The 22,682-nt window shown below is 47.9% G+C and overlaps 1 protein-coding gene across 1 annotated transcript in view; it reads right to left on the bottom strand.

The window, feature by feature from the left end:
• dnah3 (dynein axonemal heavy chain 3) overlaps positions 1–22,682 on the bottom strand; it is a 302,407-nt gene that overhangs the window by 28,606 nt on the left and 251,119 nt on the right. Inside the window, exons 43-50 of the mRNA XM_039775085.1 lie at positions 21,960–22,139; positions 20,533–20,656; positions 20,300–20,456; positions 18,965–19,108; positions 11,677–12,343; positions 7,411–7,576; positions 4,270–4,486; positions 1,126–1,308 (exon numbers count right to left, since the gene is read on the bottom strand). Coding sequence (XP_039631019.1) covers positions 1,126–1,308; positions 4,270–4,486; positions 7,411–7,576; positions 11,677–12,343; positions 18,965–19,108; positions 20,300–20,456; positions 20,533–20,656; positions 21,960–22,139 — 1,838 coding nt within the window. The remainder of the gene's footprint in view (positions 1–1,125; positions 1,309–4,269; positions 4,487–7,410; positions 7,577–11,676; positions 12,344–18,964; positions 19,109–20,299; positions 20,457–20,532; positions 20,657–21,959; positions 22,140–22,682) is intronic.

The following is a 22,682-nucleotide window of genomic DNA, read 5'->3' as shown; positions in this document are numbered from 1 at the left end:
GACAATGACATGAAGTTTATGCAGAGTCCATATTTGCAGTGTTGGCCCTTCTTTCTTTTTCAAGACCTCTGCCATTCGCCCTGGCAGGCTGTCTGCCCATCAACTTCTGGGCCACATCCTGACTGATGGCTGCCCATTCTCGTACAATCAGAATTGGTGGGTTTTTGATTGTCCACCCACCTCTTGAGGATTGACCACAAGTTCTCCATGAGGAGTTTCCTGGCCATGGACCCCAAATTTCGATGTTTTGTTTCTCAAGCCACTTAGTTCTCACTTTCACTTTCTCCTCAAACGTTTTCCCTCAACTACCCCATGTAAATTTTGTCGTTCCTTCGCACCCAGCACCAGCACCCCCCAAGGTGAAGCAGGGCAGTCTCCTTTATACCAGACCTGGGATTACTGACGGTGCCACCACGTGCCATCCAGGAAGCACTCCACGTGCCATCCAGGTGGAAGCACTCCTTAAAGTGGGGACACCTTCTCCTGTACACACAACCCAGTAGGGCTGCAAATCGAAACTACAACTCCCATGCGGCTCTGTGGGAGGGCACACGGAATACCCGTCAGAGAGCTGTAGTCACCTATGGTGCTGGGGGAACACATGGAAAACTCAGGGGGCAAACTGGTGCCACCCTTCAGTTATCAAGGCCACCCAGGAAGGACTGCTGACCAACTGGAGTCTTCTCTGTCACTGGAATGAAAACCTACAGCCACTGCGGCCTCAATCCCCCCGGGTCAGAGTCTGACACCCCTGATCTTCTGAGTTTGTTGGGCTGAATGGCCTCTTCTTGTCCAAATCACTCCAAAGGGTCCTAACATTCACACAAAGGGGGTGTAAAAGGCGGTCACCATTTCATCAGGTACAACTGAATAAGCTGGGGTTATAAACCTTCAGCCGCAGTGAGATGACAGTGAAAGGCGCTATACAAATAGGGCCATCGTGATGGGAACAGGACATTCAGTCCAACAAGCTCATCCATCCTAATCATTTCAATTGTCCAAAAAAACCCAAAATTCAAGATCTGAGGGTCCCTCAAGTCCTGCCGTCCGCCACACTGCTTGGTGATTTGCTCAGTTCTCTCAAGCGAAACACAGACAGACATTGAGGCGGCACCGATGACCCACCTTGATGGCCTTGGCAGCAGCGGCTGCTTTGTTGGCCACTTGCTCATCCGCCTGCACCAACTCTTTCTTGGCATCCACCTCCACCGTCTCCTGCTCAATCTTGACCATCATCTTCTCGGTGTCGGCGGACGTCTTTATCAGCTCAGGCTGCAAGGCCGTCAGCTCCTTCTGCATCACGGATACCTGTGAAAAAGAAAAGAGGAATGGTGTGCCATCTCACATCGACAGAGGCGCCCGCTCCACGATGTCGTGGATGCAAATCTGTTTTTTAAAAGGGATGTGGCTTGAGGCCCGTTCACACTCGAGTGAAGTGAGGACCTATCTGTCCCAGCTGAGGACCAAGTCCAGCCGGGTGTCATTGTAGAGTTGCAGATTGCAAACCGAATCTGTAAGTAGTTCTCCTGGATTTTGGGGAATTTTGGAAAGGGTCTAAGAGTAGACCCCTTTAGCTCTGTGATTCAGCAGTTACAGTGTGCAGCCAATCAGACTGCACATTTATGTCACATGGGGGGTCATGAGGTCGCTGGAAAGGGGGTGTGTGACACTCCTGATATCTCTGCAAAAGGACTAAGGTCCAAGGCTTTAGAGTCCTGGTGCTCTCAGTTTGTGAGACATGGACGCTCTCCAGTGACCTGAGACTCCTTCATGTGTGTCACTTCCGAGAATCCTTGGGTCCCGTTGGTTTGACTTTGTGTTGCTAATGGAGTCCTGAATGAGGCACATGACCTGCATTGTGAGGGAGCATCAGTTATGGCACTACGGTCATGTGGTGCGATTACCCAAGGGTGATCCATTTTGCAGGACTCTCATTGTTGAGGACCAGAGTGGCCACCATGGGGAGTCATGAGGTCACTGGGAAGGGGTGTGTGGTGTCCCCGATATCTTGGCAAAAGGATGAGGGTCCAAGTCTTTAAAGTCCTGGTGCTTCCTAACTTGCTATATGGTTGCGAGACATGGACGCCATCCAGTGATCTAAGATAACGAGTGGACTCCTGTGTCCCTTTGGAGAATCCTTGGGTACCAGTGGTTTGACTTTGTGTTGCTCACGGAGTCCCAAATGAGGCACATTGTGAGGGAACATCAGTTACGGCACTACGGCCATGTGCCACGATTCCCTGAAGGTGATCCGCCCCACAGGACCCTACCAGACCAAGTAACACCTGGCTGCGGAAGATAGACGGTCATTTTCGGAGGTTGGGACTGGAACATATGTCTACCTGGGGGCCTGCCAACCAGGAATCTCAAGCTGTTTTGTCATGTGGGGGGGTAGGACAACACACTGTACCAGGGCATGCCCCCCCAACCTGACCTGAGCTGTTTACACACTAAAATTTGGGGAGGCTGCAGCACTACGTTACGGTGTCAGCACATGAGAGAGAGAGAGAGAGTCATGCTACATGACACGCCCCCTGCAAGACACGCCTACTCGACAGCCATCATTATTCATGAATCGGGTAGCTCCTCCCACAACCCTAAAATTAACCACAGAGTGAGGACATTTTATGAAAACAAAGTGCAAAGTATGCCCTCAAAATGGCTGCGCTAAGAAAGACGCAGAGGACCGGGCGTATCGCGTAACATCAGTCGGAGGAAAGTGACGATGAGAGTGCGGCCGTAAAACCGTTGTGTTAAGTGTTGTTTTTCACATCTGTTTGTTTGATGAAACAAAAAAAAAATGGAGCATCCAAAGAGCTAAACAACAACATTTATTTCTATAGCATATTTTCATACAGATAATGTAGCTCAAAGTGCTTTACATGATGAAGAAAAGAGAAATAAAAGACAAAGTAAGAATTAGAATAAGACAACACTAATTAACATAGAATAAGAGTAAGGAGGTCCGATGGCCAGGGAGGACAGAAAAAACACAAAAAAACTCCAGACGGCTGGGGAGAAAAAATAAAATCTGCAGGGGTTCCAGGCCACGGGACCACCTGACCAGTCCCCTCTGGGCATTCTACCTCACGTAAATGAAACAGTCCTCTTTGTAATTAGGGTCTCTTGGAAGGACTTGATGATGGTGGTCATGTAGACTTCTGGCTTTTAATCCATCAATGTAGGACATCACGGTGCTTTGATTAGCTGAAGGTCACAGGTGACAGATGGGATTGGCAGCCAAATGCCTAGCGTAACCTCCAAGAGGTGAGATACGGGCGACGTACAAACTCAGATTGTGTCAGCTGGTAGGTGGGGTCGTCGAAGGACGTTAACAAATTGTAATGGATATCTGTCAGAAGATAGGCAGGCACACCGCCAAAATGAAAGTAAAGGTAGACATCTGGCAGATGCCACATGCAAACGGGCAAATCAAGTTTGGAGATAATAAGCAGGGCATTTTATAAAGGATGTGGCAATGCAGTGCAGAGGATGCCGAGACCCTTACAGACTGATCTGATCTGAAGAGGACAGAAAAAAGGAATCAAGCTGAAGTTAAAATGGCCGCCTCGGCCTCAGAATGTGCTGTGAAATTCGGCGAGAATGCGACTCTCCAGTAGGCACGCTGGGCCTGTGCGGAAATGTTTTTTTTTTTTTACTTTATTTGCCTTTTGTGGCTGGCGGCCAGGACACCCAGAATGTGGAAGGACGGCGGGAGAGAGTATTTTCGGGACAGTTTCCTCTCCCGGGCCAACAGAGGGCAGCCCCTGTGGTTTCCGGCAGGGTCGCAGTTCGTGAGCATGGGAGCTCAACCACTTTGGAACCCGTAGCCACCACCAGGGGGCGCATGGACCTTTCCTTCCACCATACCTGGACGTGTGGTCAGAAGAAGCTCATTAGGCACCTGGAAGGACTCCAATAAAAAGGGGGCCAGTCCCCACCATTCGACAACCAGAGTCGGGAGGAAGGAGACAAAGCCTGAGGAGGAGTGGAGGCGGATGAACTGGCGGCAAGAAGGGACTGAGTATTGGTGTGGTGCAGTGTTGGTAATAAATACTGGTGTTGAGTTGAACCCGTGTCCTGGTTAGGGTGGCTGTACGCCCCCTGGTGGCGCCACACTTTCAAGAATCATTTCAGATGGTCATGTAGCTCTCTGGGTCGAACGGCGGTTAACGGCAAAATTTTGCGGATTGTCTCCTGAAGACACGTTCTTTTCACGTTGATCGGGTTGTGTTTTGGTTTTTGCACAAGGAGTCGACGTCCACTCACCTGTGAAGCGGCAAACTCCAGTTTCTCCAAGCCCACCAGGTAGCGGTGCCTCATGGTGTTCACCTCCTGCCTCTTTCGGTTCAGTAACGTTTTAAAGGTCAGGATGAGCTCCAGGTAGGAGGTGGGCGTCACATAGTTGTGTCTCCTCAGGGTGGCGTAGTACTTCTCGGACAACTGCCGGACACTTTCTTGAAAGTACTTACACATGGAGACCACCCTGAAAAGGAAGAGAGAGAGAGAGAGAGAAAAGTTCACATGTGGGTTGTCAGAGTAACATCATGACCACCAACCACTCCACTCCAGCGTTCTGCTGCTCAGTTGGCCATCACCTGGGGGGCGACGCTTATTCCTGAAAGACGCTAGATACCACAGCCAGAACCAGACCGTGCTGACGGCACTGCACTGCCAGCCCCAAGGCTGTGGGGTTCACACCCCTGGTGAGCCCAAGTGAGTCTCGTAGCACGTCTGGGGGTCCAAATGTAAAATAAAAAATCAATGCCAGTAGTTGTATATCATCTCGGAATTTGAAATGTCACGTCAAGAGTGGGGTTTGCTGGTAGCTCCCTTTTGTCTTACCAGGGCCCAACTTGTGGAAATCGGACGTGCACGGCACCTTCACAAAGCCGTCAGACCCTTCACTTTTTACACATGTTGTGATTTTGCAGCCTTTGTGCTAAAACCGTTTTAAGTCAACACTCCAGAATAACAAAGTGCAAGTAAGACTTAGGGATGGTTTCAAATTTATTAAAAACTAGCTGTCCCCCCACCGGCTCTGCCTACATAGTGGTGAAACAGGACAAACTTCAAAAATCAATAAAAAAATCTATTATAAAAGAAAATCTTGAGACGTGACGAGACTATTGCCAAGAGGTTTTCTCAAGCCCCTCCCTCCTCTCCACCATTTTCGGTTCACGGCCCACGCCCGCGGTCCTCTCCCCTCTAATTGGTGTGAATACTTTTGTCAGACACAGTTCCTGCACTCTCAGCTCTTATACATTTTAACGTTTTCCTCACTTTAAGTTCCCAATTAAAGAAGACGTATTATCTTATTGAAGAGAATTTCATCCCAAAGGATTATCAACAGAAGAAATCAGTACAAGGGGCAATCCTAGCACCGAGAAACAATGAAGTCAAACGAATTAACACGAAAATTGTCGATCGGTTACACGGCAAATTGGTTAAACGCGTATCAATAGGCTCTGCTGAAACAGTTGGTGGTGATGGTGCGGAAGATGAAAACATCAACTTACAACATCACGAAGAACATCTACAACCGTTAACACCGTCCGGTCTTTTACCGGACGCATACTGTTGAAAGGAGGACGTATCGTAATGTAATTGTGTAATTTATGTCTGAGTGATGGGCTATGCAATGGGACAAGATTAGTTGTATTGAAAATTGGTCGAATAATTCTGACATGTAAAATTTTAACAGGCGACTAGAAAGGTAATGCAGTACATCTTCAGGGGATAACATGAGACACCAAAGGAGATCTTGATATGCCATTCGTATTAAAACGTTAACAGTTTCCCGTTAGAATAGTTTTTGCTATGACAATTAGCAAATCACAGGGACAAATTTTCGAAAAAGTTGGTTTATTTATTAGAGAGAAAGAAACAAAATGAACTGACTGTAATGTAAAACAGGTCTATTATGCATGTGTAACAATTCCCATGAAAATAAAAATCTGTTTAAATTGTACATCCGCATCCCCATACGAGAGCGGCAAAAACACAAAGTGGCTAGCGCATAGCGCAGGCCTGGGGGTTGGCGAGCGAAGCAAACAGGGGGCAAAGCCCCCTAGTTTTAAAAAATGTAATTCAAGCCAAGCAGAAGGTAGGTACGCTGTAACGTCAAACGTCGCCTCTGTATCTGATGGTGTTCAGCTCTGACCGTTGAGCGTCCCCCGTGTGGGGAGAACAGCATGTGGCCGTGATATCTCTGCCAGTCAATCAGCAGCTACCCTCTAAAAGACACGGAGCTCTGGTCTCTCTCTTAAAAATGTCAGACGTTACTCCTTAACAATGTGATGATGATGTCTGCTGAACAAACAGGGATTTTGGGCCACATCAGGGCTCGTTTACACTTCACACTCAGAACACGTGTGCGCACACATCATGGCTGCCACGTGTTTCCAGCATTCATTTGACGCGTCCTCTGAGCGGGTCCTCAGAAATTAACGCGACGCGTGCGCGCGTTGCAGTGCCAGCAAAAAGTCGGGGGGCGCAGTGTGATAAAAATCGGAACGTGACGTCAGAATCGCTACTTACTATCTACATGTGACAGAAAGCCGCTGTGCGGATCCTACAAGATCGATTTGTGTGCTTCGATGTTTGATGAACGGTTCGATGTGGTGAAGCAAAACGCCGACGTACAAATACATTTGTGGTGCTTTTCTTATTAAAATTAGAATATTAAAATACCTTAAAGAAAGGGTGAGAAGCTCAGTCATCCGGGAGGGGCTCAGAGTAGAGCCGCTGCTCCTCCACATCGAGACGAGTCAGATGAGGTGGCACAGGCATCTGATCAGGATACCTCCTGGACGCCTCCCTGGTGAGGTGTTCTGGGCACGTCCAACCGGGAGGAGGCTCCGAGGAAGACCCAGGACACGCTGGAGGGATGGCCTGGGAACGCCTTGGGATTCTCCCGGAAGAGCTGGAAGAAGTGGCCGGGGAGAGGGAAGTCTGGGCCTCTCTGCTTAAGCTGCTGCCCCCGCGACCCGACCTCGGATAAGCGGAAGAGGATGGATGGATGGATGGATGCTTTTATATTCAAGTGTCGCATATTCCCCATCGCAATGACACGATACGTTCTAAAAGTCTCACCTACTGTCTTCTGTGCCAATGTAAACATTATAAATCAAACCTTTTCAGAGCTCTTGTGGCAAAGCATTCTGGGAATTTAATGGATGTTTTCAGGCAATTCACAACACAGCGAAGCCAAACCTGTTCTCACTGTGATGATATCTCGTACTGCCACCTGGTGGAACCTTCCAGATTTACGTAAAGTATGCGTATGAACAGTACAGCGCTTGAGTAGCAGTAGCGTCCGCTGGCATACGAGTCGCGGCGCGTGAAGTATAAACCCGGCCTTAGTCGCTTTGGATGAAGTGCTGTGGACTCGCTCAGACGCACACTTACTCTTTCTTCACGTCATCCTCCAGCTCCACCTCCTCCAGAAATTTATTGGCTACCATCTCCAGGGCGTCGGTGGGCCAGGCTTGGAACCAGTCGATGGTGCAGCAGTTGATGAGAGAAGGGAACATGCGCAGCCGATTCCGGAAGGCGTCCCCAATGGGACTCAAAGCTGGAAGAGGGAGATCAGAAGAAAAGGTGAGGGTTAACGTTCTTGTCTATAGCGCCTTTTAACACCACATCACACTTCTAGGTGTCTTAGAGACATAACAAGACGAGAGCAGAATACCAAAATGGAGGAATCTGTTCAAAGAAGCAGACACCCGGGGGTGCTAACACATTCACTTTGATTTCTGCAGTTAATAAACCTTCACTCTCGCTTTGTTAGGCCTTCAAAGATGACAATGCCGCCCACGGAGCGACGTGACGTCCGCCCAGGCATCTGCTCCTTACGGCCCGCCAGCTCTGGCAGATGTGCTGATCCTCCAGATGAGTCCTTCGTCCTTATCCTCGATATCTGATGCCTCGCTGTCTCCCTCATATCATCTTTTTCATTAAATTTGGAGTGTCTGTTGCTGTTTCAGGACTACTTGCGGTGAAAGGCCAGGTTGACTCATCAGAGCTGGGCGTCTTTGCCGTTGCAATTTATTTCTTCTTGTTTTTAATTCGTGACGCCAAGTCCACTCAGTTATTTTAAACCTCACAATTGAATTGGAGACTTTATCGGTTTTGATCATGAAAATCAGGCCAGAGGGCCACGCTGACCTCCAATCCTTCTTTGCTCCTGCCTTGCGCCCAACGCCGCTGGGGCAGGCCTCCCACCATTCTGAGAGCGTTAGGTTCAGATTTGTCCATCCATTGTCTTTATCTGCCTTTTCCTTTACTGGGTTATGAGGGGAGCCCGGCAGGAGGCCACTCTGGGACTGGCAATGGACGGCTGCAGGGGGTCCGGCCAAGGCCTGCTTTTATCTGCCACTCCTAAGCAGAGCCCACTCTTAATTTGTAGCCTCACATCTTCATTTACAGGTCAGCAGACAACTGAGGAGCACAAGTTTTGCTGTGAATTCAGTTCCGGTTCTGCCGTCATTATATCTACAGTCGTGGTGGCCAAAAAGAGAAGGACCCAAGTGTTGGTTTTCACAAAGTCTTCTGCTTCCGTGTTTTTAGATCTTTGTGTCAGATGTTTCTATGGGATACTGAAGTAGAATTACAAGAATTTCAGAAGTTTCTGGACCAGTTGAAGCTTATAAAGAGATTTGAGAGACAGACCAAAGAAGAGGGAACCGCAGTAATCCAGACGAGAAGTGACAAGGCTATGAACAAGGATAGCAGTGGTGTTGGGAGAATACGATTCGTGTTATGCATGTGGAAATACGCAGACCGGGAGATGTTACTGATGTGGGACTAAAAAAAGATGGATGACCCCCCAGACTCTTAACCTGTGTGGAAGGGAAGACAGAGGAATTATCAAGAACCAATTCAAAATGATCAGTTTTGGAAAATGTTGCTTTTGTACCAATGAGGAGAACCTCCGTTTTGTCACTTGTTATTTCATTTCAGAAAATTTGAAGAAAAACAGGATTTGATTTCTGCTATCTACGGTGGACTGGCGCCTGCCTGGGGTTTGTTTCCTGCCTTGCACCCTGTGTTGGCTGGGATTGGCTCCAGCAGACCCCTGTGACCCTGTAGTTCGGATATAGCGGGTTGGATAATGAATGGATGGATGGATTTCTGCTATGCAATCAATAAGTGAGGAGGGTGGAAAGGAAAATGTAGGTTTGCTAGTGAGGTCGAGCTGGGTGTCATCAGCATAACAGTGGAAGTTAATGTTACATTTACAAGATAAGATATTTGGTAGGTGGCACGGTGGCGCAGTGGGTAGCGCTGCAGCGTCGCTGTAAGGAGACCTGAGTTCACTTCTGTACTCGGGTCCTCCCTGCGTGGAGTTTGCATGTTCTCCCCGTATCTGCGTGGGTTTCCTCCCACAGTCCAAAGACATGCAGGTTATGTGCATTGGTGATCCTAAAATTGTCCCTAATGTGTGCTTGGTGTGTGTGCACCATGAGGTGTGCTGGCTCCCTGCCCAGGTTTGTTTCCTGCCTTACGCCCTGTGCTGGCTGGGATTGGCTCCAGCAGACCCCCGTGACCCTGTTTGTTAGGATGTAGCGGGTTGGAAAATGGATGGATGGAATTCAGAATTCAATGTTCCATCAATGAAGGCAAGCCGTCCTGGCCCAGATGCAGCACAACAGGCCCAAACCATGATACTACCATCACCATGTTTCACAGATGGGATGAGGTTCTTATGCTGGAATGCAGTGTTATCCTTTCTCCAATACATAACACTTTTCATTTAAACCAAAAAGTTTTATTTTGGTCTCATTCGTCCACAAAACATTCTTCCAATAACCTTCTGGTTTGTCCTCGTGATCTTTAGCAAACTGCAGACGAGCAGCAATGTTTTTTATGGAGAGCAGTGGCTTTCTCCTTACAACTCTGCCATGCACACCATTGTTGTTGAGTGTTCTCCTGATGGTGGACTCATGAACATGAACATTAGCTAATGTGAGAGAGGCCTTCAGTTGGGGTCCTTTGTGACCTCATCGACTATTACACTATTACACTCTTGGAGTGATCTTTGTTGGTCGACCACTCCTGGGGAGGGTCACAATGGTCTTGAATGTCCTCCATTTGTACACAATCTGTCTGACTGTGGATTGGTGGAGTCCAAACTCTTTAGAGATGGTTTTGTAACCTCTTCCAGCCTGATGAGCATCAACAACTCTTTTTGTGAGGTCCTCAGAAATCTCCTTTGTTCGTGCCATGATACACTTCTACAGACGTGTGTTGTGAAGAGCAGACTTTGACAGATCCTGTTCTTTAAATACCACAGGGTGCCCACTCACACCTGACTGGCATCCCATTGACTCGAATATCACCTTCAAATTAACTGCTCATCCATGAGGTTCACATACTTTTGCTACTCACAAATATATAATATTCGATCATTCTCCTCAATAAATAAATGACCAAGTATAATATTTTTCTCTCATTTGTTTAACTGGTTTCTCTTTATCTACTGTGGTCCGGAGGACACCCTGGTTATGTTGGGGGCCGTCGGGTAAAGGGCTTCCCTGTAGGGACCCGTGGCCACCACCAGACGGCGCCCCGGTGCCTGAATATCCCGGGAGCCCAGCACTTCTGCCACACCAAGAAGTGCTGGGGGGAAGACAACAGGGGACACCCAGACGGCTTCCGGGTGCGCAGCCGGCACTTCCGCCACACTGGGGCGTGGCTACAGAGGAATGCCGGGAAGCAGCTGGAGCCCATCCGGGTTCCTATTTAGGGGCCGCCTCCCTCCAGTCATCGGCAGAGGTCGGGTGGAAGAGGACGGAGCTGGAGGAAGGACTAGAGGCGGCCAGGAGAAAGGCAGTGGAGCTGAGAGGCCTGGACATTGGGGGAATCGGTGCAGGAGGCACTGGGGTGTGTCGTGCACGTGAACTGTAAATATTTGTAAAATAAACAGTGTGTTGGGTGAAACATCGATGTCCGTCTGTGTGTGTCCGGGCCAGCGTCCACACTACTTTTAGGACTTGAGTGAAAATCTGATGATGCTTTAGGTCATATTTATGCAGAAATATAGAAAATTCTAAAGGGTTCACAAACTTTCAAGCACAACTGTAGATGGACAATTTTTCTACATGCCCAGAATTGTTCATGGAGCTACAGGGGAATTGGAGCTTCTGGCACAGTGAGGGTGAACAGGAGACACATGGCCTTCACAGGCTGAAGATGAAAAGAGGTGACAATACAGTTTTCATGCGGGCAGAAAGCTTGTTGGCAGTGGCATGGCACAATGTCAAAGGGGTGACTTGTCTTTCTACAGTACCCAGTAACAATACATGTGAGAAGGTGCAGCAACAGACAATTGAAAAGGAGGCACCAAAGCAACACGTATTGTAAAGAGTTGCAACGTGGCAGTGCCCGCGACTGGCTGCTTTGAGCGAGATCAGACTTTGCTGTGTAACACGTATCTGTAATCATAGTATACAACATGCTGGACAGTAAGATTTGTCAAAAGTAAATATTGTTTGTTGATTTGATATGTTAAACAATTGCTTTGTGTTCTTTTTAAAAAAATGTTAGTTTTTGAAAAAATATTCAGCCCTGGGAGAAAAGAAACAAACAAAACAAAATTTGCCCTAAAAGAGTTAAAGCGCTACAGAAGACTGGTCAGCATACATACTGCCCCCTGAGCCCACTCATACCCACCTAGGACGATGTGCAGGTTGGCTTTCACCCTGTCGATGAAGTAATTATACATGGACAGGGGAGTCGCTTCTATCTTCTTGCCCTCCATCCTGGCCACCCCTTGCATTTTCTCAATGATCTCGGCCCGCTCGTCAGCCGGGAAGATGTTGGGAACGTCGCCGGTGTTGAGCAGCATGTTGATGTCCTCCACGAAGCTCTCGTCCTTGATCTGCGTGTCACTGAAGAGGAAGACCGTACTCTTGCCTTCCGCCCCGGCCTTCAGCATGACCCTCTTGAGGTCGTCCCGCCACTCTGAGGTGCCGTAGTTTTTGGTGATCTCGATCTGGAACAGCTCAAAGTCGTTGATGAACGTGGCCAGCTTGGTGGCGCTTTGCCGGCCCGAGCCCCCGATGCCCACCAGTAAGAGGTGTCCGTTGTCCTGCTTCAGCACGCGGCAGATGCGGGAGATGTGCTCGATGGCGAACTTGAACATGACCAGCGACATGGGAGCCTTGCTGACGTTGTTGAACTCCTCCAGGTAGTACTCCATCACCCCTGTCAGCTGCCTCAAGTCGGTGATCTCGTCGTAGGCCCGGGTGTCGGCGTCGGGCTTCAGGTAGTCCCCAAAAAAGAGGCTGCGGATGTTTTCATCGCTGACCTTACCGGAAGGTGTCAGGTGGCTGAGCAACTGGACAGAAGAGGAAGAAGATTAGTGCAACGATAAGAGAGGAACATACAATAACGACAGAGTAGTGTCATCACCCCCTCTCTCTGACGTGACATTGGGGGGACATTGTTTTTCCCCTTTTTATTTTCCAACTCCCGTATCTCTTCCTCTCCATCTCACACTACTTGTCTGTCACCATTGTCGTGACTTGGGAGTCTCCAACTTAGCGGAGAGGCCTGCTAAAGACCCCAAGAGCAGGCCAGGACCCTCCAGGTCCCAACCAGAAGAGGCTCACAAACTGAAAGCTGGATGGCGATCCTGAAATGCATTTGATGTTTCTCAGAATGAACATTTTAGCATCAATTCCAGACATCGTAAAATGCATTTTGAGCCGCCTCTGCTAATAAACTGCACCAAAAAATGAAAGGAGCACTTTGACAACCCATCAGATCTCAATGGGAACAAAAATCCTGCTGGCTCTCCCTGCTGATCTGGACTGACATGGTGATGTGTGAGGATGGAAATGAAAATGATCAACCAACAGAGGGCTGAATTCAAAGATACCCCGAAAATCAAAGAGAGAAAATGATGCAGCGGGCAGGCAGGTGAGTCCATTTGGCCGAAATGTCACTGCAGCAACTCCAAATCGTACTCAGTAGTTTATGTGCAAGCCAATGTCCTAATGAGATGATGGATGGTGTCCTGGGAGATCTCCTCCCAGATCTGGACCAGGACATCACTGGGCTTCTGGACAGGCTGAGCTGGACTGAAACATAATGTCTCACCCAGGGGTGTCACACTGGATTGAGGTCAGGCAAGTGAGCTTGGAGGGGTGTAGTCAATGGTATCAAGTCCTTCATCCTCTCACCACATGAGGCCGGGCATTGTCGGGCACCGGAAAGAACCAGCGTAAGGTCTGACAATGGGTCTAAGGATTTCATCCTGATACCTAATGGCAGTCAAAATGCCATTGTCCCACCTGTAGAGGTCTGTGTGTCCCTCCATGGATATGCCTCCCCAGACCATCACTGACCCACCAGCAAACCGGTCATGCTGAACGATGTCACAGGCAGCATAACCTTCTCCACGCCTTCTCCAGACTCTTTCACGTCTGTCACATGTGCTCAGGGTCAACCTGTTCTCATCTGTGAAAAGCACAGGGTGCCAGTGGTGGACCTCCTAATTCTGGTATTCTATGGCAAATGCCAATCGAGCTCCACGGTGCCCACTAGAGGATGTCAGGCCCTCAGGCCACCCTCACGAATTCTGTTTTTTGATTGTTTGGTCAGAGACATTCACACCAGTGGCCTGCCTGCTTGCTGGTGGTCATTTTGTAGGCTCTGCCAGTGCTCATCCTATTCCTTGTTGGGCAATGGAGCAGATACCAGTCAGTCCTGTTGATGGGTTAAGGACCTTCTATGAGGGGCCTTGTCCAGCTCTTCTATAGGAACTGCCTGTCTGTCTCCTGGAATCTCCTCCATGCCCTTGAGACTGTGCTGGGAGACAAAGCAAACCTTCTGGCAATGCCATGTATTGATGTGCCTGCCATCCTGGAGAAGTTGGACTACCTGTGCCAGCTCTGTAGGGTCCAAGTATGGCCTCATGCTACCAGTAGTGACACTGACCGAAGCCAAATGGAAAACGAGTGACAAAACAGATGAGGATGGAAAAATGTCAGTGGCGTCCCTCCACCTGTTAACCCATTCATTCCTGTTTTGGGGGTCGTCTTATTGTTGCCCCTCTAGTGCACCAAAGCAGCTGAAACTGATGAACAAGCCCCTCTGCTACTTCACTGAGCAGATCAACAGCCCACAAGTGTTGCTGACTTGATGCTATACTCAGATTTAAAAGGGCTTCTTTCATTTTTTTGAGCAGTATACAATTTCACCTTTTTAGTAATGGATTTAAAAGAAAATATTTTCCTTATAGAAATGTACGTGATGCGAGATTTTGTTTTGTCCTATCACAGCAGATTTCCTACACTAACTTTTGTGAATGGTGTTTTTTTTTTCCTAAAAATGTGGAATTTTAAATTATTTTTCATACAATTTCTGGTTTATGACATCAGAAGCTGAGGTTAAAGCTGATTGGTTGAAGGCGAGCGGCTCTCCTGGAACAACAACTTTGATTCGTCTCCTTGTTAAGGTCTCGCTTGTGGCTCTTATCGTGACCTCCTTTCTCTCTTATGCTAACTTCCTTCTGTCCAAGTGCACTTGTGGTCCTCTCATGCCCAGCTTTACTGTCTCCCTCCAAAACAGAAGACCACCAAATCCAGTGTTGTGTGGTGAGGTTCATGGTTGGTGACTCCTTCAGAATCAGATTTACAAATATATGAACCCGAAAGAGCAGCTTATTCACTATTCAATTGGCAGCCTGACATTGACTACTGGTTATGTTTCATATCTCATCAGCATTCTTAACACACACATCGGTAAGGCGCATACTGTATGTGGCTAAGAAAGAACGGTGAGAGAGAGAGAGCGGAGGGAGTGTATTTGCTCTTCACCCTCCTCTTCTTCTTTCGGCTGCTCCCGGTAGGGGTTGCCGCAGCGGATCATCTTCTTCCATATCTTTCTGTCCTCTGCATCTTGTTCTGTTACACCCATCACCTGCATGTCCTCTCTCAACACATCCATAAAACTTCTCTTAGGCCTTCCTCTTCTCCTCTTCCCTGTCAGCTCTATCCTTAGCACCCTTCTCCCAATATACCCCTCATCTCTCCTCTGAACATGTCCAAACCAACACAATCTCGCCTCTCTGACTTTGTCTCCCAAACGTCCAACTTGAGCTGACCCTCTAATGTCCTCATTTCTAATTCTGTCCATCTTCATCACACCCAATGCCAATCTTAGCATCTTTAACTCTGCCACCTCCAGCTCTGTCTTCTGTGCCACCGTCTCCAGCCCATATAACACAGCTGGTCTCACTACCGTCCTGTAGACCTTCCGTTTCACTCTTGTTGATACCCGTCTGTCACAAATCACTCCTGACACTCTCCTCCTCCCACTCCACCCTGCCTGCACTCTCTTCTTCACTTCTCTTCCACACTCCTCGTTACTCTGTGCTGCTGATCCCAAGTATTTAAACTCATCCACCTTCACCAACTCTACTCCCCTTATCCTCACCATTCCACTGACATCCCTTCTCATTCACACGCATGTATTCTTCACTCCTCTCCTCTCATATCTTCACCTCTCCAGGGTCTCCTCATCCTGCTCCCTCCTCTCACTACAGATCACAATGTCATCAGCAAACATCACAGTCCACGGAGACTCCTGTCTAATCTCGTCTGTCAGCCTGTCCATCACCATTGCAAATAAGAATGAGGCTCAGAGCCGATCCCTGATGTAATCCCACCTCCGTCACTCCTCCCGCAGACCTCACCATGGTCAAACTTCCCTCGTACATATCCTGTACAACTCTTACGTACTTCTCTGCCACTCCCGACTTCCTCATACAATACCACATCTCCTCTCGAGGCACCCTGTCATTTGCTTTCTGCAGGTCCACAGATGCAATGCAACTCCTTCTGGCCTTCTCTCTACTTCTCCATCAACATCCTCAGAGCAAACATCTCATCTGTGGTGCTCTTTCTTGGCATGAAACCATCCTGCTGCTCAGTAATCATCACCTTCTATCTTAACTGAGCTTCCACTACTCTTTCCCATAACTTCATGCTGTGGCTCATCAGTTTCATCCTCCTGTAGTTCCTACAGTTCTGCACACCCCCTTTATTCTTAAATGTCGGCCCACCAGTACACTTCTTCTCCACTCCTCTCACTTTCCAAGATTCCATTAAACAATCTGGTTACAAACTCCACTGCCATCTCTCCTAAACACCTCCATGCTTCCACAGTTATGTCATCTGGACCAACAGCCTTTCCATTTTTCATCCTCTTCATCGCTGTCCTTACTTCCTCCTTGCTTCTCCGTTGCACTTCCTGATTCACTATCTCCATATGATCCAACCTCTTCTCTCTCTCGTTCTCTTCATTCATCAGCCTCTCAAAGTCCTCTTTCCATCTGCTCCACACACTCTCCTGGCTTGTGAGTACGTTTCCATCTTTATCACCCTAACCTGCTGCTCATCTTTCCCAGCTCGACCCCTCGCTGTAGCCCACCGGTCCTTTTCTCCTTCCTTAGTGTCCAACGTCTCATACAACTCATCATACGCCTTTTCTTTAGCCTTCGCCACCTCTCTCTTCACCTTGTGCCTTATCTCCTTGTACTCTTGTCTACTTTCTGCATCTCTCTGACTATCCCTCTTCTTCTTTGTCATCTTCTTCCTCTGTATACTCTCCTGTATTTCCTCATTCCACCACCAGGTTTCCTTTTCCTCCTTCCTCTGTCCAGATGTCACGCCAAGCACCCTTCTTGCTGTCACCCTTACTACATCTGCTGTAGTTTCCCAGCTGTCTGGTGACTCTTCACTGCCACCCAGTGCCTGTCTCACCTCCTCCCTAAACTCAACCTTGCAGTCTTCCTTTTTCAACTTCCACCATTTGATCCTTGGCTCTGCCCTCACTCTCTTCCTCTTCTTGATCTCCAACGTCATCCTACAGACCACCATCCTATGCTGCTTAACTACACTTTCCCCTGCCACCACTTTGCAGTCTTCAATCTCCTTCAGATCAACTCTTCTGCATAGGATGTCATCTACCTGTGTGCATCTTCCTCCACTCTTGTATGTCACCCTATGTTCCTCACTCTTCTTAAAATACGTATTCACCACAGCCATGTCCATCCTTTTGTGAAAATCCACTATCCTCTGACCGCCTTCATTCCTCTCCTTGACACCATACCTACCCATCACCTCCTCATCTCCTCTGTTCCCTTCACCAACATGTCCAATGAAATCTGCTCCAATCACCACTTTCTGACCATCACTTCTTCCAACTCACTCCAAAAATCTTCTCTCTCACCCATTGTACACTCAACTTGCGGAGCATATTCACTAACAACATTCATCATCACACCTCCAATTTCCAGCTTCATAATCATCACTCTGCCTGACACTCTTTTCACCTCCAGAACACTCTTGACGTGCTGTTCCTTCAGAATAAGCCCTACTTCATTTCTCCTCCCTTCCATACCATGATAGAACAATTTGAATCCACCTCCGATTCACCTGGCCTCACTCCGCTTCCATTTATATCAGCCTTCCTCCTCACCATCATATCTGCTAACTCTCTCCCCTTACCAGTCATACTGCCAACATTCAAAGTCCCTACCCTCAGTTGCACTCTCTTTACCTTCCTCCTCTCCTCCTGCCTCCCTCCGGACACGTCTCCCCCCTCTTCTTCTCCTTCTTTGGCCAACAGTAGCCCAATTTCTGCCAGCACCCTGTTGGCTAACAGTACTGATGGCGGTTGTAATTAACCCGGGGGTCGACCGATCCGGTATGGAAAGTTGTATTGTTGTCTGCATATTGATTTGGCAAAATTTTACACCAGATGCCCTTCCTGACGTAACCCTCTCCATTTATCTGGGCTTGGGACTGGCATGAAGAAACACACTGGTTTGTACATCCCCTGTGGCTGGGTTTGCTCCTCACCCTCCATGTGTTCTACATTTTCTGCTGCAATTCCACAATTCATACTCATTCAATAAAAAATGAAAGTATTGCGTAGTGTCTAAAAAAAACGGATTTAATTTTTGACCTAAATTGAAATATTTAGCTGTTTTTAAAAGCTTTTAATTCAGATGCTTTAATCAATTTTAATAGAGACTGTTCAACAAAAGGATGACAAGAAAAACAAAGGAATATTTTATTTAAAGTCAAAATGTAGTTTTTAAATTTTGGATTTTTTTTTTCTCAGTCTGATTCCATTTTTTTTATAAAATTGAAAACTGTTTATGGTCTTAACCTTTATTTGTACATGAAGTCCATGTGCCTATCCTTCTCCACGAAAATCTCTGTCACTTTCTTGTAAAAGTCTCTTTGTATTTTCCTTTATAAATCTTCCATTTTGGCAGTCAGTTGGAACAAAAAATAAAAATAAACGGACCGCTGCAGTGCACTTGACTTTCTGATGTCGCTAACTTATTGGTGTCTTTGCATAGAAGAAAAGCAGCAACGAGCACCTGTTCGGCTCACATGCGCCCCCTTCAGGGCGGCACGGTACTGTCTGCCTCACCTGGTGCCTTTTCAGTGTGGTTTTATGCCCGATCAGCAAGACTAAATATGTCACAGACATTCAATGAAAGATATCAGCCAGACTGTGGAAAGTCAGGTGTATAATAAACATGTCCGCAAACCTTATATTGGCGACATACTGAGAGACAGCGACGGGCGTCAACCCCGTGTATGAGGAGAGCGCAGTCTGAGGAGACGTGAGGTGAGGCTCGTCGCTGCCACACCTTGCTTTTCTCCCGTGTATCTGAACAGGAAATGCGCCAGTTCAGCGATTTTGACTATAAAAATGATCAAAATCATTGGAATCATACAGAAAACAAATTTATAGCACAGACCACTGGACACATTTATTTTATGTCATCATTATTAGTTTTTTTTTACTTTTCATGACTGCACATCCCCAACCAAATCCACTGCCCCAGGAGTGTTTTAATTTTCGCTTATTTTGGAGACAACCGAGCTGCCACCCACCCAAACCGTTCTCTTCCCCTCAGGCCACACTTTACCTTGTCCAGGCTTTGCTTGAAATAATTAGACGTGGTCTCCTTGATGATGTGAAAGAAGGTCTGCCGGTCTGAGTTGTCAATTAGTCGGTCGTAGAAAACCCGGTAGACTTCGTGAATCCACAGCCTGATGAGTTTATCACCTTCCTGGGGGAAGAACATTTGATTTAAAATTTGACAAAGGGAACTCGGACATTCAGATGGCAAACCCCGTGGGACTGGGTTGGGGGTGGTGGGGTGGCTGGGGGTCATTGTTTTCATATTTGAGTGCGGGTACAGAAAGCTGTGACAAGTAAAATACAATACAAGTTATTTGTGTAGAGCTGAAAATCACACAAGGAGGTAAACATTAAAGAAAGGGGTCTCTCTCTCTCTCTCTCTCTCGGATCTGCCTTTCCCAGGGTTTCTAAACATGAAACATTAAATACAATTATTTCATAATTTCGAGATAACAAAACCTTTTGTTTTATCGTGAACTTGATAAAATGAGTCCGTTATCTCGAGGAAACAATTTTAAAAAAATAACGATATTGCACGTCCTCTCTCGGCTTCCGTAGTATTGTATTGAGGATTACTTCTGCTCGGTGTATCGTGTTGACCCCCACTGCATGCCCAACCTACCTGGAAAGGGGGTCTTCTCTCTCTGATCTGCCTTTCCCGAGGTTTCTTCCATTTTTTTTTATGTACTAGGGTTTTTTTTTTTGGTCTTCTTAAAGAGTCAAGGCTGGGGGGCTGTCAAAAGCCAGGGCCTGTTAAAGGGCCACTGCAGCCCTTCTTGTGTGATTTTGGGCTACACAAAAATAAATTGTGTTGTATTGTGGTGGCACGGTGGCGCAGTGGGTAGCACTGCTGCCTTGCAGTTAGGAGACCTGTGGGTTTGCTTCCCGGATCCTCCCTGTGTGGAGTTTGCATGTTCTCCCTGTGTCTGCGTGGGTTTCCTCCCACAGTCCAAAGACATGCCGGTTAGGTGGACTGGCGATCCTAAATTGTCCCCCGTGTGTGCTTGGTGTGTGTGTGTCCTGTGGTGGACTGGCACCCTGCCCGGGGTTTGTTTCCTGACTTGCGCCCTGTGCTGGCTGGGATTGGCTCCAGCAGGATTGGGTCCCCCGTGACCCTGTAGTTGGGATATAGTGGGTTGGATGGATGGATGTATTGTATTGTATTATAATTATTTAGCCTGTGTGTCTGACTGACCTTCCGCGTGATTTGATACTTTTGTGCTCGGTGGCCACCCTTGGAAAGAGTCATCTGTCTTACCACCCACCAGACCACTGAAGCAGGCGGAGGCACAAACAGAATGGATCTCAAAACAAACGTCCCAGAATGGGGGGGGGCTACCTGTAAGTGGGTGTGCGGACACAGCAGCACACCTCGGATCACCCGGGAGAAGTCGCGCAGGTTGAACACGTAATGGGATTTGGTGGGCGTAGGAAGGAACACCTCCATGGCGGACTTGTAGACTGCCATCGTTGCCTGCACCATGATCTTGCCGAGCCTGAAACACAGAAGCGGTCAGTCAGTCTGTTTTTGCACTTAGCGGACTCTCGTCTCGTCTCACCGTCACCGTTTACCTGAGGAAAGCGACGTCAAAGCCTCTGGAGAAGTGCCAGTCTGTAATGGAAGTAAAAATCTTGCCAAGGGTTTCATCGTCGAATGAGTCGATGGAGATGATGTTCAAATGGCGGGTGAAGCGACCTGCGGAGAGAAAGGGAAAGTCACCCTGCTGTGGGCTTATTGGATGCCTTACCATCACCATCCTTAAGGGGGCACTGCCCAGCTGAGGTTATACAATTATGAGGAGATACGAGTGCAGTGGATGTGGTGAAGACCACCCTGAAGATGTAATGAGAGTCGCACTTTGATGGTAGCCACTGGGTGAGTGACCACTTATTTCATCCAAGGGTTTGCACCCCATTTTCTGTTTCATTCATCCATCCTCTTCCGCTTATCCGAGATTGGGTCGCGGGGGCGGTAGCTTGAGCATAGATGCCCAGACTTCCCTCTCCCATGCCTCTTCTAGCTCTTCCGGGCGAATCCCGAGGCGTTCCCAGGCCAGCCGAGAGACATAGTCCCTCCAGTGTGTCCTGGGTCTTCCCTGGGGCCTCCTCCTAGTTAGACGTGCCCAGAACACCTCACCAGGGAGGCATCCTGATCAGATGCCCGAGCCACCTCATCTGACTCCTCTCAATGCGGAGGAGCAGCGGCTCTACTTTGAGCTCCTCCCAGATGACTGAGCTTCTCACCGTATCTTTCTGTTTCATTCTTATTTTTAAAATTATTTCTGACATGTTCTTTGTTTTTACATCATTTTTGTTAATACCGCTATGTTAATTAATTGTTTAGTATTTAAGTTGTTGAATCTGTTTCTTGCATTCTGTTGTTGGTCCAACTCGCAGGAGAGCAGGATCTTCATTGTTGAGGACCTGAATGGCTGGACCACGCCAAGGGGACGCCCACGAAACGCCTAGCTGCGGCAGATAGATGGGTGGGACTGGACTGTGTATCTGCCTTTGCCAATCAGGATCATGAGTTGTTCTGTCGTGTGGTGGGCACTCTACCAGTGCATGAACCCCACCCCACCCCAACCTGACCAGACCTGACCTTCATCTTCTTCTCAACGTTTCTCCTTTCATCTGCCCCGGCTTTGTCCTCCTCTTCCTCGCCTATGTATGGCACCCGCTTTTTCCTGTTCAGTTGCACACCTGATGAAGGCTTTACAGCTGAAACGTGGTGTCTTCTACCTTCTTATCTTTTCAGCTTGTTTTCCTTTGCAGGCGCTACACCAACTCCATAAAACAGAAGATACGCAAAAGCCAAGGAACCAACCCTGGATGAAACTCAACAAATGGAGAGGCTGTGAGAGGCTGGCGAGCTCCAACATTTAAAAAAGCTAAAGTGGGGATTTGGGAGGGTCTTCAGGTCTACAGAGTAAGAATACAATCAACCCTTGGACCTTTCAGGACTGGCCAGGCCCACCAGCGTCCACACGGCACTCTACCTGTTATGTCGTTTCTTCCTCCACCAGGTGGCCCCATTGCAGAGATGAACAAGACGTCCACAATGTCCAGCCTGGATGTGTCCTTCTTGTCGTACCAGTGGCCGTGATCTACCCACTGACGCAGCAGCTCAATGGGGGGCTGAGCGCCGTATACCTCTTTGGCGGGCATGTTGAGGTCATCTGTAAAAACAGAGAGATGGTGAGGTTACACAACTGGATATCACCAAACCTGAACATCCGACTTGCTCAGAATACATATACAGTGATCCCTCGCTATATCACGCTTCGACTTTCGCGGCTTCACTCTATCGCGATTTTTTCTCATACACGCTTACGTCACTACACATGCACTTTCTGAGAACTTTTATCTAAGCCCTACGATGGCTCCAAAACGTGCTGCTTTTTCTAAGCCTTCTGACAATAAAACTAAGTGCCGGAAGAAGATGCTTACTATTCAGGAGAAGGTGAAACTCTTGGATATGATCAAAGATGGCAATACCCTACAAAAGCCTCCTCACACATATGAAAAGACAGCGCCAGCAACTGCCTATCAAGATGTTCTTCAGCCGCTGCCTACTCCTAGTACTCCTTCAGCGGAAGAAGACAACGACGCACCTGCTAAAGATACTGCACCACCTGAAGACTCTCCTACTGAGGTTGTGCCTTCATAGGTTAGTGGTTGTGTGTAAGAACTGTGTGTGTGTGTAATTAAATGTACAGTAC

Source organism: Polypterus senegalus, chromosome 13 (genome assembly GCF_016835505.1).
Source record: "Polypterus senegalus isolate Bchr_013 chromosome 13, ASM1683550v1, whole genome shotgun sequence".
Taxonomy (NCBI): domain Eukaryota; kingdom Metazoa; phylum Chordata; class Cladistia; order Polypteriformes; family Polypteridae; genus Polypterus; species Polypterus senegalus.
This window is presented reverse-complemented; position numbering and strand designations above follow the sequence as displayed.